Source organism: Dendropsophus ebraccatus, chromosome 15 (genome assembly GCF_027789765.1).
Source record: "Dendropsophus ebraccatus isolate aDenEbr1 chromosome 15, aDenEbr1.pat, whole genome shotgun sequence".
Lineage (NCBI taxonomy): Eukaryota > Metazoa > Chordata > Amphibia > Anura > Hylidae > Dendropsophus > Dendropsophus ebraccatus.
The window spans coordinates 767,336-781,083 of NC_091468.1; the positions used below are offsets into that span (position 1 = coordinate 767,336).

At 52.5% G+C, this 13,748-nt stretch overlaps 1 protein-coding gene across 2 annotated transcripts in view; it reads left to right on the forward strand.

Annotated features, from left to right (window-relative positions):
- The window catches only part of LOC138774108 (phosphofurin acidic cluster sorting protein 2-like), a 234,028-nt gene that overhangs the window by 166,053 nt on the left and 54,227 nt on the right, over nt 1-13,748 (forward strand). For both annotated transcript variants that reach the window (XM_069954692.1, XM_069954693.1), the window contains exons 14-17: nt 2,225-2,354; nt 2,558-2,662; nt 11,367-11,470; nt 11,796-11,950. In XM_069954692.1, coding sequence (XP_069810793.1) covers nt 2,225-2,354; nt 2,558-2,662; nt 11,367-11,470; nt 11,796-11,950 — 494 coding nt within the window. The remainder of the gene's footprint in view (nt 1-2,224; nt 2,355-2,557; nt 2,663-11,366; nt 11,471-11,795; nt 11,951-13,748) is intronic.

Genomic DNA, 13,748 nt, shown 5'->3' on the forward strand with positions numbered 1-13,748 from the left:
CAGGGAAGCTGGATACACTATAGATGGTTACAGGGAAGCTGGATACACTATAGATGGTTACAGGGAAGCTGGATACACTATAGATGGTGTCCAGGAAGCTGGATACACTATAGATGGTTACAGGGAAGCTGGATACACTATAGATGGTTACAGGGAAGCTGGACACACTATAGATGGTGTCCAGGAAGCTGGATACACTATAGATGGTGTCAGGGAAGCTGGATACACTATAGTGTCAGGGAAGCTGGATACACTGTAGATGGTGTCAGGGAAGCTGGATACACTATAGATGGTGTCAGGGAAGCTGGATACACTGTAGATGGTGTCAGGGAAGCTGGATACACTTTAGATGGTGTCAGGGAAGCTGGATACACTATAGATGGTTACAGGTAAGCTGGATACACTATAGATAGTGTCAGGGAAGCGGGATACACTATAGATGGTGTCAGGGAATCTGGATACACTATAGATGGTGTCAGGGAAGCTGGATACACTATAGATAGTGTCAGGGAAGCGGGATACACTATAGATGGTGTCAGGGAAGCTGGATACACTATAGATGGTTACAGGGAAGCTGGATACACTATAGATAGTGTCAGGGAAGCTGGATACGCTATAGATGGTGTCAGGGAAGCTGGATACACTAAAGATAGTGTCAGGGAAGCTGGATACACGATAGATGGTGTCAGGGAAGCTGGATACACGATAGATGGTGTCAGGGAAGCTGGATACGCTATAGATGGTGTCAGGGAAGCTGGATACACTATAGATAGTGTCAGGGAAGCTGGATACACGATAGATGGTTACAGGGAAGCTGGATACACTATAGATGGTTACAGGGAAGCTGGATACGCTATAGATGGTTACAGGGAAGCTGGATACGCTATAGATGGTGTCGGTGAAGCTGGATACACTATAGATGGTTACAGGGAAGCTGGATACACTATAGATGGTTACAGGGAAGCTGGATACACTATAGATGGTGTCAGGGAAGCTGGATACACTATAGATGGTTACAGGGAAGCTGGATACACTATAGATGGTTACAGGGAAGCTGGATACACTATAGATGGTGTCCAGGAAGCTGGATACACTATAGATGGTTACAGGGAAGCTGGATACACTATAGATGGTTACAGGGAAGCTGGACACACTATAGATGGTGTCCAGGAAGCTGGATACACTATAGATGGTGTCAGGGAAGCTGGATACACTATAGTGTCAGGGAAGCTGGATACACTGTAGATGGTGTCAGGGAAGCTGGATACACTATAGATGGTGTCAGGGAAGCTGGATACACTGTAGATGGTGTCAGGGAAGCTGGATACACTTTAGATGGTGTCAGGGAAGCTGGATACACTATAGATGGTTACAGGTAAGCTGGATACACTATAGATAGTGTCAGGGAAGCGGGATACACTATAGATGGTGTCAGGGAATCTGGATACACTATAGATGGTGTCAGGGAAGCTGGATACACTATAGATAGTGTCAGGGAAGCGGGATACACTATAGATGGTGTCAGGGAAGCTGGATACACTATAGATGGTTACAGGGAAGCTGGATACACTATAGATAGTGTCAGGGAAGCTGGATACGCTATAGATGGTGTCAGGGAAGCTGGATACACTAAAGATAGTGTCAGGGAAGCTGGATACACGATAGATGGTGTCAGGGAAGCTGGATACGCTATAGATGGTGTCAGGGAAGCTGGATACGCTATAGATGGTGTCAGGGAAGCTGGATACACGATAGATGGTTACAGGGAAGCTGGATACGCTATAGATGGTTACAGGGAAGCTGGATACGCTATAGATGGTTACAGGGAAGCTGGATACGCTATAGATGGTGTCGGTGAAGCTGGATACACTATAGATGGTTACAGGGAAGCTGGATACACTATAGATGGTGTCAGGGAAGCTGGTTACACTATAGATGGTTACAGGGAAGCTGGATACGCTATAGATAGTGTCAGGGAAGCTGGATACACTATAGATGGTGTCAGGGAAGCTGGATACACTATAGATGGTGTCAGGGAAGCTGGATACACTATAGATGGTGTCAGGGAAGCTGGATACACTATAGATGGTGTCAGGGAAGCTGGATACACTGTAGATAGTGTCAGGGAAGCTGGATACACTATAGATGGTTACAGGGAAGTTGGATAGGAAGTTGGGAAAAGTTTTGCAGGTAACTTGCCCCTTAGCCATCACTTTTACCCCAGGCAGGAAAACAGACTTGTTCGTGGTCCTCGCAGCGTTTCCATGAAGGATCGGCAGAATTACCGGGGGCCAGGAGATCGTGGCTGCAGCTTGGAGGCAGACTTCTCTACAGAGTCCAGATTCTGTAGTCAGGTGAGTCTGATCTGGAAATGAGTATAGGTGATGTAAGGGTCAACAAGTGGCAACGGCCGGACCTCTCCCGGGTACGCCCTCTGTGGGTGGAGCAAGCACTTCGGGGTACACCCTTTGCCGGTGGCACTCTCCTGGGTACGCCCTCTACTGGTGGAGTGTCTCCCCTCCAGTCTGTACTGCGCTCATCCAACTTCACTCCACAGGTTCCCCGAAAGTCAGTTTTTGATGAATTGAATGAAATCCTGGGATCAGAGCAGCAGCTTCCCGAGAGCGTCATCCTGGTGAACACCACCGACTGGCAGGGACAGGTAACTGCACAGTCCTCTACAGGTAACTGCACAGCACACAGAGCACAGTCCTCTACAGGTAACTGCACAGTCCTCTACAGGTAACTGCACAGGGTACAGGGTACAGTCCTCTACAGGTAACTGCACAGCCCACAGGGTACAGTCCTCTACAGGTAACTGCACAGCACACAGGGCACAGTCCTCTACAGGTAACTGCACAGCACACAGAGCACAGTCCTCTACAGGTAACTGCACAGGGTACAGGGCACAGTCCTCTACAGGTAACTGCACAGCACACAGGGTACAGTCCTCTACAGGTAACTGCACAGCACACAGAGCACAGTCCTCTACAGGTAACTGCACAGCACACAGGGCACAGTCCTCTACAGGTAACTGCACAGCACACAGGGTACAGTCCTCTACAGGTAACTGCACAGCACACAGGGTACAGTCCTCTACAGGTAACTGCACAGCACACAGAGCACAGTCATCTACAGGTAACTGCACAGTACACAGGGCACAGTCCTCTACAGGTAACTGCACAGCACACAGGGTACAGTCCTCTACAGGTAACTGCACAGCACACAGGGTACAGTCCTCTACAGATAACTGCACAGCCCACAGGGTACAGTCCTCTACAGGTAACTGCACAGCACACAGAGCACAGTCCTCTATAAGTAACTGCACAGCACACACAGCACAGTCCTCTACAGGTAACTGCACAGGGTACAGTCCTCTACAGGTAACTGCACAGCACACAGAGCACAGTCCTCTATAAGTAACTGCACAGCACACAGGGTACAGTCCTCTACAGGTAACTGCACAGCACACAGGGTACAGTCCTCTACAGGTAACTGCACAGGGTATAGTCCTCTACAGGTAACTGCACAGGGTACAGTCCTCTACAGGTAACTGCACAGCACACAGGGTACAGTCCTCTACAGGTAACTGCACAGCACACAGGGTACAGTCCTCTACAGGTAACTGCACAGCACACAGAGCACAGTCCTCTACAGGTAACTGCACAGCCCACAGAGCACAGTCCTCTACAGGTAACTGCACAGCACACAGGGTACAGTCCTCTACAGGTAACTGCACAGCACACAGGGTACAGTCCTCTACAGGTAACTACACAGCCCACAGGGTACAGTCCTCTACAGGTAACTGCACAGCCCACAGGGTACAGTCCTCTACAGGTAACTGCACAGCCCACAGGGTACAGTCCTCTACAGGTAACTGCACAGGGTACAGTCCTCTACAGGTAACCGCACAGGGTACAGGGCACAGTCCTCTACAGGTAACTGCACAGCCCACAGGGCACAGTCCTCTACAGGTAACTGCACAGCACACAGAGCACAGTCCTATACAGGTAACTGCACAGCCCACAGGGCACAGTCCTCTACAGGTAACTGCACAGGGTACAGTCCTCTACAGGTAACTGCACAGCCCACAGAGCACAGTCCTCTACAGGTAACTGCACAGCACACAGGGCACAGTCCTCCACAGGTAACTGCACAGTCCACAGGGTACAGTCCTCTACAGGTAACTGCACAGTCCACAGGGTACAGTCCTCTACAGGTAACTGCACAGTCCTCTACAGGTAACTGCACAGCCCACAGGACACAGTCCTCTACAGGTAACTGCACAGCCCACAGGGTACAGTCCTCTACAGGTAACTGCACAGGGTACAGAGCACAGTCCTCTACAGGTAACTGCACAGCCCACAGGGTACAGTCCTCTACGGGTAACTGCACAGCACACAGGGTACAGTCCTCTACGGGTAACTGCACAGCACACAGAGCACAGTCCTCTACAGGTAACTGCACAGCACACAGAGCACAGTCCTCTACAGGTAACTGCACAGCACACAGAGCACAGTCCTCTACAGGTAACTGCACAGCACACAGGGCACAGTCCTCTACAGGTAACTGTACAGCCCACAGGGTACAGTCCTCTACAGGTAACTGCACAGCACACAGGGTACAGTCCTCTACAGGTAACTGCACAGCCCACAGGGCACAGTCCTCCACAGGTAACTGCACAGCCCACAGGGTACAGTCCTCTACAGATAACTGCACAGCACACAGGGTACAGTCCTCTACAGATAACTGCACAGCACACAGGGTACAGTCATCTACAGGTAACTGCACAGTCCTCTACAGGTAACTGCACAGCACACAGGGTACAGGGCACAGTCCTCTACAGGTAACTGCACAGCACACAGGGTACAGTCCTCTACAGGTAACTGCACAGCCCACAGGGTACATTCCTCTACAGGTAACTGCACAGTCCTCTACAGGTAACTGCACAGCACACAGAGCACAGTCCTCTACAGGTAACTGCACAGCCCACAGGGCACAGTCCTCTACAGGTAACTGCACAGCACACAGGGTACAGTCCTCTACAGGTAACTGCACAGCACACAGGGTACAGTCCTCTACAGGTAACTGCACAGCACACAGGGTACAGTCCTCTACAGGTAACTGCACAGCACACACAGCACAGTCCTCTACAGGTAACTGCACAGTCCTCTACAGGTAACTGCACAGCACACAGAGCACAGTCCTATACAGGTAACTGCACAGCCCACAGGGCACAGTCCTCTACAGGTAACTGCACAGTCCTCCACAGGTAACTGCACAGCACACAGGGCACAGTCCTCTACAGGTAACTGCACAGCACACAGGGCACAGTCCTCTACAGGTAACTGCACAGCCCACAGGGCACAGTCCTCCACAGGTAACTGCACAGCACACAGGGCACAGTCCTCTACAGGTAACTGCACAGCCCACAGGGTACAGTCCTCTACAGGTAACTGCACAGTCCACAGGGTAAAGTCCTCTACAGGTAACTGCACAGGGTACAGGGTACAGTCCTCTACAGGTAACCGCACAGCACACAGGGTACAGTCCTCTACAGGTAACCGCACAGTCCACAGGGTAAAGTCCTCTACAGGTAACTGCACAGCGCACAGGGTACAGTCCTCTACAGGTAACTGCACAGCCCACAGGGCACAGTCCTCTACAGGTAACTGCACAGCCCACAGGGCACAGTCCTCTACAGGTAACTGCACAGCCCACAGGGTACAGTCCTCTACAGGTAACCGCACAGTCCACAGGGTACAGTCCTCTACAGGTAACTGCACAGCACACAGGGTACAGTCCTCTACAGGTAACTGCACAGCACACAGAGCACAGTCCTCTACAGGTAACTGCACAGCACACAGAGCACAGTCCTCTACAGGTAACTGCACAGCACACAGGGTACAGTCCTCTACAGGTAACTGCACAGCACACAGGGTACAGTCCTCTACAGGTAACTGCACAGCACACAGGGCACAGTCCTCTACAGGTAACTGCACAGCACACACAGCACAGTCCTCTACAGGTAACTGCACAGGGTACAGGGTACAGTCCTCTACAGGTAACTGCACAGCACACAGGGCACAGTCATCTACAGGTAACTACACAGCCCACAGAGCACAGTCCTCTACAGGTAACTGCACAGCACACAGGGTACAGTCCTCTACAGGTAACTGCACAGCCCACAGGGCACAGTCCTCTACAGGTAACTGCACAGCCCACAGGGTACAGTCCTCTACAGGTAACTGCACAGCCCACAGGGCACAGTCCTCTACAGGTAACTGCACAGCACACAGAGCACAGTCCTCTACAGGTAACTGCACAGCACACAGGGCACAGTCCTCTACAGGTAACTGCACAGCCCACAGGGCACAGTCCTCTACAGGTAACTGCACAGTCCTCTACAGGTAACTGCACAGCCCACAGGACACAGTCCTCTACAGGTAACTGCACAGCCCACAGGGTACAGTCCTCTACAGGTAACTGCACAGGGTACAGAGCACAGTCCTCTACAGGTAACTGCACAGCCCACAGGGTACAGTCCTCTACGGGTAACTGCACAGCACACAGGGTACAGTCCTCTACGGGTAACTGCACAGCACACAGAGCACAGTCCTCTACAGGTAACTGCACAGCACACAGAGCACAGTCCTCTACAGGTAACTGCACAGCACACAGAGCACAGTCCTCTACAGGTAACTGCACAGCACACAGGGCACAGTCCTCTACAGGTAACTGTACAGCCCACAGGGTACAGTCCTCTACAGGTAACTGCACAGCACACAGGGTACAGTCCTCTACAGGTAACTGCACAGCCCACAGGGCACAGTCCTCCACAGGTAACTGCACAGTCCTCTACAGGTAACTGCACAGCCCACAGAGCACAGTCCTCTACAGGTAACTGCACAGCCCACAGGGTACAGTCCTCTACAGGTAACTGCACAGTCCACAGGGTACAGTCCTCTACAGATAACTGCACAGCACACAGGGTACAGTCCTCTACAGATAACTGCACAGCACACAGGGTACAGTCATCTACAGGTAACTGCACAGCACACAGGGTACAGTCCTCTACAGGTAACTGCACAGTCCTCTACAGGTAACTGCACAGCACACAGAGCACAGTCCTCTACAGGTAACTGCACAGCCCACAGGGCACAGTCCTCTACAGGTAACTGCACAGCACACAGGGTACAGTCCTCTACAGGTAACTGCACAGCACACAGGGTACAGTCCTCTACAGGTAACTGCACAGCCCACAGGGTACAGTCCTCTACAGGTAACTGCACAGCACACACAGCACAGTCCTCTACAGGTAACTGCACAGTCCTCTACAGGTAACTGCACAGCACACAGAGCACAGTCCTATACAGGTAACTGCACAGCCCACAGGGCACAGTCCTCTACAGGTAACTGCACAGTCCTCCACAGGTAACTGCACAGCACACAGGGCACAGTCCTCTACAGGTAACTGCACAGCACACAGGGCACAGTCCTCTACAGGTAACTGCACAGCCCACAGGGCACAGTCCTCCACAGGTAACTGCACAGCACACAGGGCACAGTCCTCTACAGGTAACCGCACAGTCCACAGGGTAAAGTCCTCTACAGGTAACTGCACAGCGCACAGGGTACAGTCCTCTACAGGTAACTGCACAGCACACAGAGCACAGTCCTCTACAGGTAACTGCACAGCCCACAGGGCACAGTCCTCTACAGGTAACTGCACAGCCCACAGGGCACAGTCCTCTACAGGTAACTGCACAGCACACAGAGCACAGTCCTCTACAGGTAACCGCACAGTCCACAGGGTACAGTCCTCTACAGGTAACTGCACAGCACACAGGGTACAGTCCTCTACAGGTAACTGCACAGCACACAGAGCACAGTCCTCTACAGGTAACTGCACAGCACACAGAGCACAGTCCTCTACAGGTAACTGCACAGCACACAGGGTACAGTCCTCTACAGGTAACTGCACAGCACACAGGGTACAGTCCTCTACAGGTAACTGCACAGCACACAGGGCACAGTCCTCTACAGGTAACTGCACAGCACACACAGCACAGTCCTCTACAGGTAACTGCACAGGGTACAGGGTACAGTCCTCTACAGGTAACTGCACAGCCCACAGGGCACAGTCCTCTACAGGTAACTGCACAGCACACAGAGCACAGTCCTATACAGGTAACTGCACAGCCCACAGGGCACAGTCCTCTACAGGTAACTACACAGCCCACAGAGCACAGTCCTCTACAGGTAACTGCACAGCACACAGGGTACAGTCCTCTACAGGTAACTGCACAGCCCACAGGGCACAGTCCTCTACAGGTAACTGCACAGCCCACAGGGCACAGTCCTCTACAGGTAACTGCACAGCCCACAGGGTACAGTCCTCTACAGGTAACTGCACAGCCCACAGGGTACAGTCCTCTACAGGTAACTGCACAGGGTACAGAGCACAGTCCTCTACAGGTAACTGCACAGCCCACAGGGCACAGTCCTCTACAGGTAACTGCACAGTCCTCTACAGGTAACTGCACAGCCCACAGGGCACAGTCCTCTACAGGTAACTGCACAGTCCCCTACAGGTAACTGCACAGTCCACAGGGTACAGTCCTCTACAGGTAACTGCACAGTCCTCTACAGGTAACTGCACAGCACACAGAGCACAGTCCTCTACAGGTAACTGCACAGTCTTCTACAGGTAACTGCACAGCACACAGAGCACAGTCCTCTACAGGTAACTGCACAGTCCTCTACAGGTAACTGCACAGTCCTCTACAGGTAACTGCACAGGGTACAGTCCTTTACAGGTAACTGCACAGCACACAGAGCACAGTCCTCTACAGGTAACTGAACAGCACACAGAGCACAGTCCTCTACAGGTAACTGCACAGCACACAGAGCACAGTCCTCTACAGGTAACTGCACAGCACACAGGGTACAGTCCTCTACAGGTAACTGCACAGCCCACAGGGTACAGTCCTCTACAGGTAACTGCACAGCCCACAGGGTACAGTCCTCTACAGGTAACTGCACAGCACACAGAGCACAGTCCTCTACAGGTAACTGCACAGCACACAGGGTACAGTCCTCTACAGGTAACTGCACAGCACACAGAGCACAGTCCTCTACAGGTAACTGCACAGCACACAGAGCACAGTCCTCTACAGGTAACTGCACAGCACACAGAGCACAGTCCTCTACAGGTAACTGCACAGCCCACAGGGTACAGTCCTCTACAGGTAACTGCACAGCACACAGAGCACAGTCCTCTACAGGTAACTGCACAGCACACAGAGCACAGTCCTCTACAGGTAACTGCACAGCACACAGGGTACAGTCCTCTACAGGTAACTGCACAGCACACAGAGCACAGTCCTCTACAGGTAACTGCACAGCACACAGGGCACAGTCCTCTACAGGTAACTGCACAGCTCACAGGGTACAGTCCTCTACAGGTAACTGCACAGCACACAGAGCACAGTCCTCTACAGGTAACTGCACAGCACACAGGGTACAGTCCTCTACAGGTAACTGCACAGCACACAGAGCACAGTCCTCTACAGGTAACTGCACAGCTCACAGGGCACAGTCCTCTACAGGTAACTGCACAGCACACAGGGTACAGTCCTCTACAGGTAACTGCACAGCACACAGAGCACAGTCCTCTACAGGTAACTGCACAGCACACAGGGCACAGTCCTCTACAGGTAACTGCACAGCCCACAGGGTACAGTCCTCTACAGGTAACTGCACAGCCCACAGGGTACAGTCCTCTACAGGTAACCGCACAGGGTACAGGGCACAGTCCTCTACAGGTAACCGCACAGCACACAGGGTACAGTCCTCTACAGGTAACCGCACAGTCCACAGGGTAAAGTCCTCTACAGGTAACTGCACAGCCCACAGGGCACAGTCCTCTACAGGTAACTGCACAGCCCACAGGGCACAGTCCTCTACAGGTAACTGCACAGCACACACAGCACAGTCCTCTACAGGTAACTGCACAGCCCACAGAGCACAGTCCTCTACAGGTAACTGCTCAGCCCACAGGGCACAGTCCTCTACAGGTAACTGCACAGCACACAGAGCACAGTCCTCTACAGGTAACTGCACAGCACACAGAGCACAGTCCTCTACAGGTAACCGCACAGTCCACAGGGTACAGTCCTCTACAGGTAACTGCACAGCACACAGGGTACAGTCCTCTACAGGTAACTGCACAGCACACAGGGTACAGTCCTTTACAGGTAACTGCACAGCACACAGAGCACAGTCCTCTACAGGTAACTGCACAGCACACAGAGCACAGTCCTCTACAGGTAACTGCACAGCACACAGGGTACAGTCCTCTACAGGTAACTGCACAGCACACAGGGTACAGTCCTCTACAGGTAACTGCACAGCACACAGGGCACAGTCCTCTACAGGTAACTGCACAGCACACACAGCACAGTCCTCTACAGGTAACTGCACAGCCCACAGGGCACAGTCCTCTACAGGTAACTGCACAGGGTACAGGGTACAGTCCTCTACAGGTAACTGCACAGCCCACAGGGCACAGTCCTCTACAGGTAACTGCACAGCACACAGAGCACAGTCCTATACAGGTAACTGCACAGCCCACAGGGCACAGTCCTCTACAGGTAACTGCACAGGGTACAGTCCTCTACAGGTAACTGCACAGCCCACAGAGCACAGTCCTCTACAGGTAACTGCACAGCACACAGGGTACAGTCCTCTACAGGTAACTGCACAGCCCACAGGGCACAGTCCTCTACAGGTAACTGCACAGCCCACAGGGCACAGTCCTCTACAGGTAACTGCACAGGGTACAGAGCACAGTCCTCTACAGGTAACTGCACAGCACACAGAGCACAGTCCTCTACAGGTAACCGCACAGGGTACAGTCCTCTACAGGTAACTGCACAGCACACAGAGCACAGTCCTCTACAGGTAACTGCACAGCACACAGAGCACAGTCCTCTACAGGTAACCGCACAGGGTACAGTCCTCTACAGGTAACTGCACAGCACACAGAGCACAGTCCTCTACAGGTAACCGCACAGCCCGCAGGGTACAGTCCTCTACAGGTAACTGCACAGCCCACAGGGTACAGTCCTCTACAGGTAACTGCACAGCACACAGAGCACAGTCCTCTACAGGTAACCGCACAGTCCACAGGGTAAAGTCCTCTACAGGTAACTGCACAGGGTACAGGGCACAGTCCTCTTCAGGTAACTGCACAGCACACAGGGTACAGTCCTCTACAGGTAACTGCACAGTCCTCCCTATATACGTTACACCTGCATTTATCTCTTCTTGCCTGTAATATGAATTTCCTTCTTATCATCCAGTTCCTCAGAGAGCAGCTACACGGGAAGCTTCTCACTGTCTCCACTTGTTCTTCAGCCGATGTCCAGGCGGCCTTCTGTGGTATTATCGCCCGTATACAAAGATAGTGAGTAGACGCCCCCCGTAGTGAGTAAACGCCCCCCCGAGTGAGTAGACGCCCCCCCCATAGTGAGTAGACGCCCTCATAGTGAGTAGACGCCCCATAGTGAGTAGACGCCCCCATAGTGAGTAGACGCCCCCATAGTGAAGTGAGTAGACGCCCCCATAGTGAGTAGACGCCCACATAGTGAGTAGACGCCCCCATAGTGAGTAGACGCCCCCATAGTGAGTAGACGCCCCCATAGTGAGTAGACGCCCACATAGTGAGTAGACTAGCCCCCCTCCCCCATGGTCTCAGCTTTGCAGCTCTCTATGTTCTTTTCTCCCCTCAGCTGTAACACTAACTCCCTGATGCCGCCTCCGGTGAGAGTTGTAGTGGTGGGTGATCAGAGTTATCTCAGTGTCATCCTTCGCTTCTTTGTGGAGCAGTTGGCAGGGAAGACTCCGGATTGGCTGAGCTACCTCCGCTTCCTGGTTGTGCCGCTGGGTGAGTGTCCTGATGGGAGGGGATGCAGCTACCAATTCTAGCAGCATTAACAGGCGCAGGGGAGGAATAACATGAGCAGCTACTGCCAACAGGTGAGGGATAACAGGAGCAGCTACTCCCAACAGGTGAGATATAACAGGAGCAGCTACTGCCAACAGGTGAGGTATAACAGGCGCAGCTACTGCCAACAGGTGAGGTATAACAGGCAGCTACTGCCAACAGGTGAGGTATAACAGGAGCAGCTACTGCCAACAGGTGAGGTATAACAGGCGCAGCTACTCCCAACAGGTGAGGGATAACAGGCGCAGCTACTCCCAACAGGTGAGGTATAACAGGAGCAGCTACTCCCAACAGGTGAGGGATAACAGGCGCAGCTACTCCCAACAGGTGAGGGATAACAGGAGCAGCTACTGCCAACAGGTGAGGTATAACAGGAGCAGCTACTGCCAACAGGTGAGGTATAACAGGAGCAGCTACTCCCAACAGATAAGGTATAACAGGAGCAGCTACTCCCAACAGGTGAGGTATAACAGGAGCAGCTACTCCCAACAGGTGAGGTATAACAGGTGCAGCTACTGCCAACAGGTGAGGTATAACAGGCGCAGGTACTCCCAACAGGTGAGGTATAACAGGAGCAGCTACTCCCAACAGGTGAGATATAACAGGAGCAGCTACTGCCAACAGGTGAGGTATAACAGGCGCAGCTACTCCCAACAGGTGAGGTATAACAGGAGCAGCTACTCCCAACAGGTAAGGTATAACAGGCACAGCTACTGCCAACAGGTGAGGGATAACAGGAGCAGCTACTCCCTATAGGTGAGGTATAACAGGCGCAGCTACTCCCAACAGGTGAGGTATAACAGGAGCAGCTACTGCCAACAGGTGAGGTATAACAGGAGCAGCTACTGCCAACAGGTGAGGTATAACAGGAGCAGCTACTGCCAACAGGTGAGGTATAACAGGAGCAGCTACTGCCAACAGGTGAGGGATAACAGGAGCAGCTACTGCCAACAGGTGAGGTATAACAGGCGCAGCTACTGCCAACAGGTGAGGCATAACAGGCGCAGCTACTCCCAACAGGTGAGGTATAACAGGAGCAGCTACTCCCAACAGGTGAGGCATAACAGGCGCAGCTACTCCCAACAGGTGAGGTATAACAGGAGCAGCTACTCCCAACAGGTGAGGTATAACAGGCGCAGCTACTCCCAACAGGTGAGATATAACAGGTGCAGCTACTCCCAACAGGTGAGGGATAACAGGAGCAACTACTCCCAACAGGTGAGGTATAACAGACGCAGCTACTGCCAACAGGTGAGGTATAACAGACGCAGCTACTGCCAACAGGTGAGGTATAACAGGCGCAGCTACTGCCAACAGGTGAGGTATAATAGGAGCAGCTACTCCCAACAGGTGAGGGATAACAGGAGCAGCTACTGCCAACAGGTGAGGTATAACAGGAGCAGCTACTGCCAACAGGTGAGGTATAACAGGAGCAGCTACTCCCAACAGATAAGGTATAACAGGAGCAGCTACTCCCAACAGGTGAGGTATAACAGGAGCAGCTACTCCCAACAGGTGAGGTATAACAGGTGCAGCTACTGCCAACAGGTGAGGTATAACAGGCGCAGGTACTCCCAACAGGTGAGGTATAACAGGAGCAGCTACTCCCAACAGGTGAGATATAACAGGAGCAGCTACTGCCAACAGGTGAGGTATAACAGGCGCAGCTACTCCCAACAGGTGAGGTATAACAGGAGCAGCTACTCCCAACAGGTAAGGTATAACAGGCACAGCTACT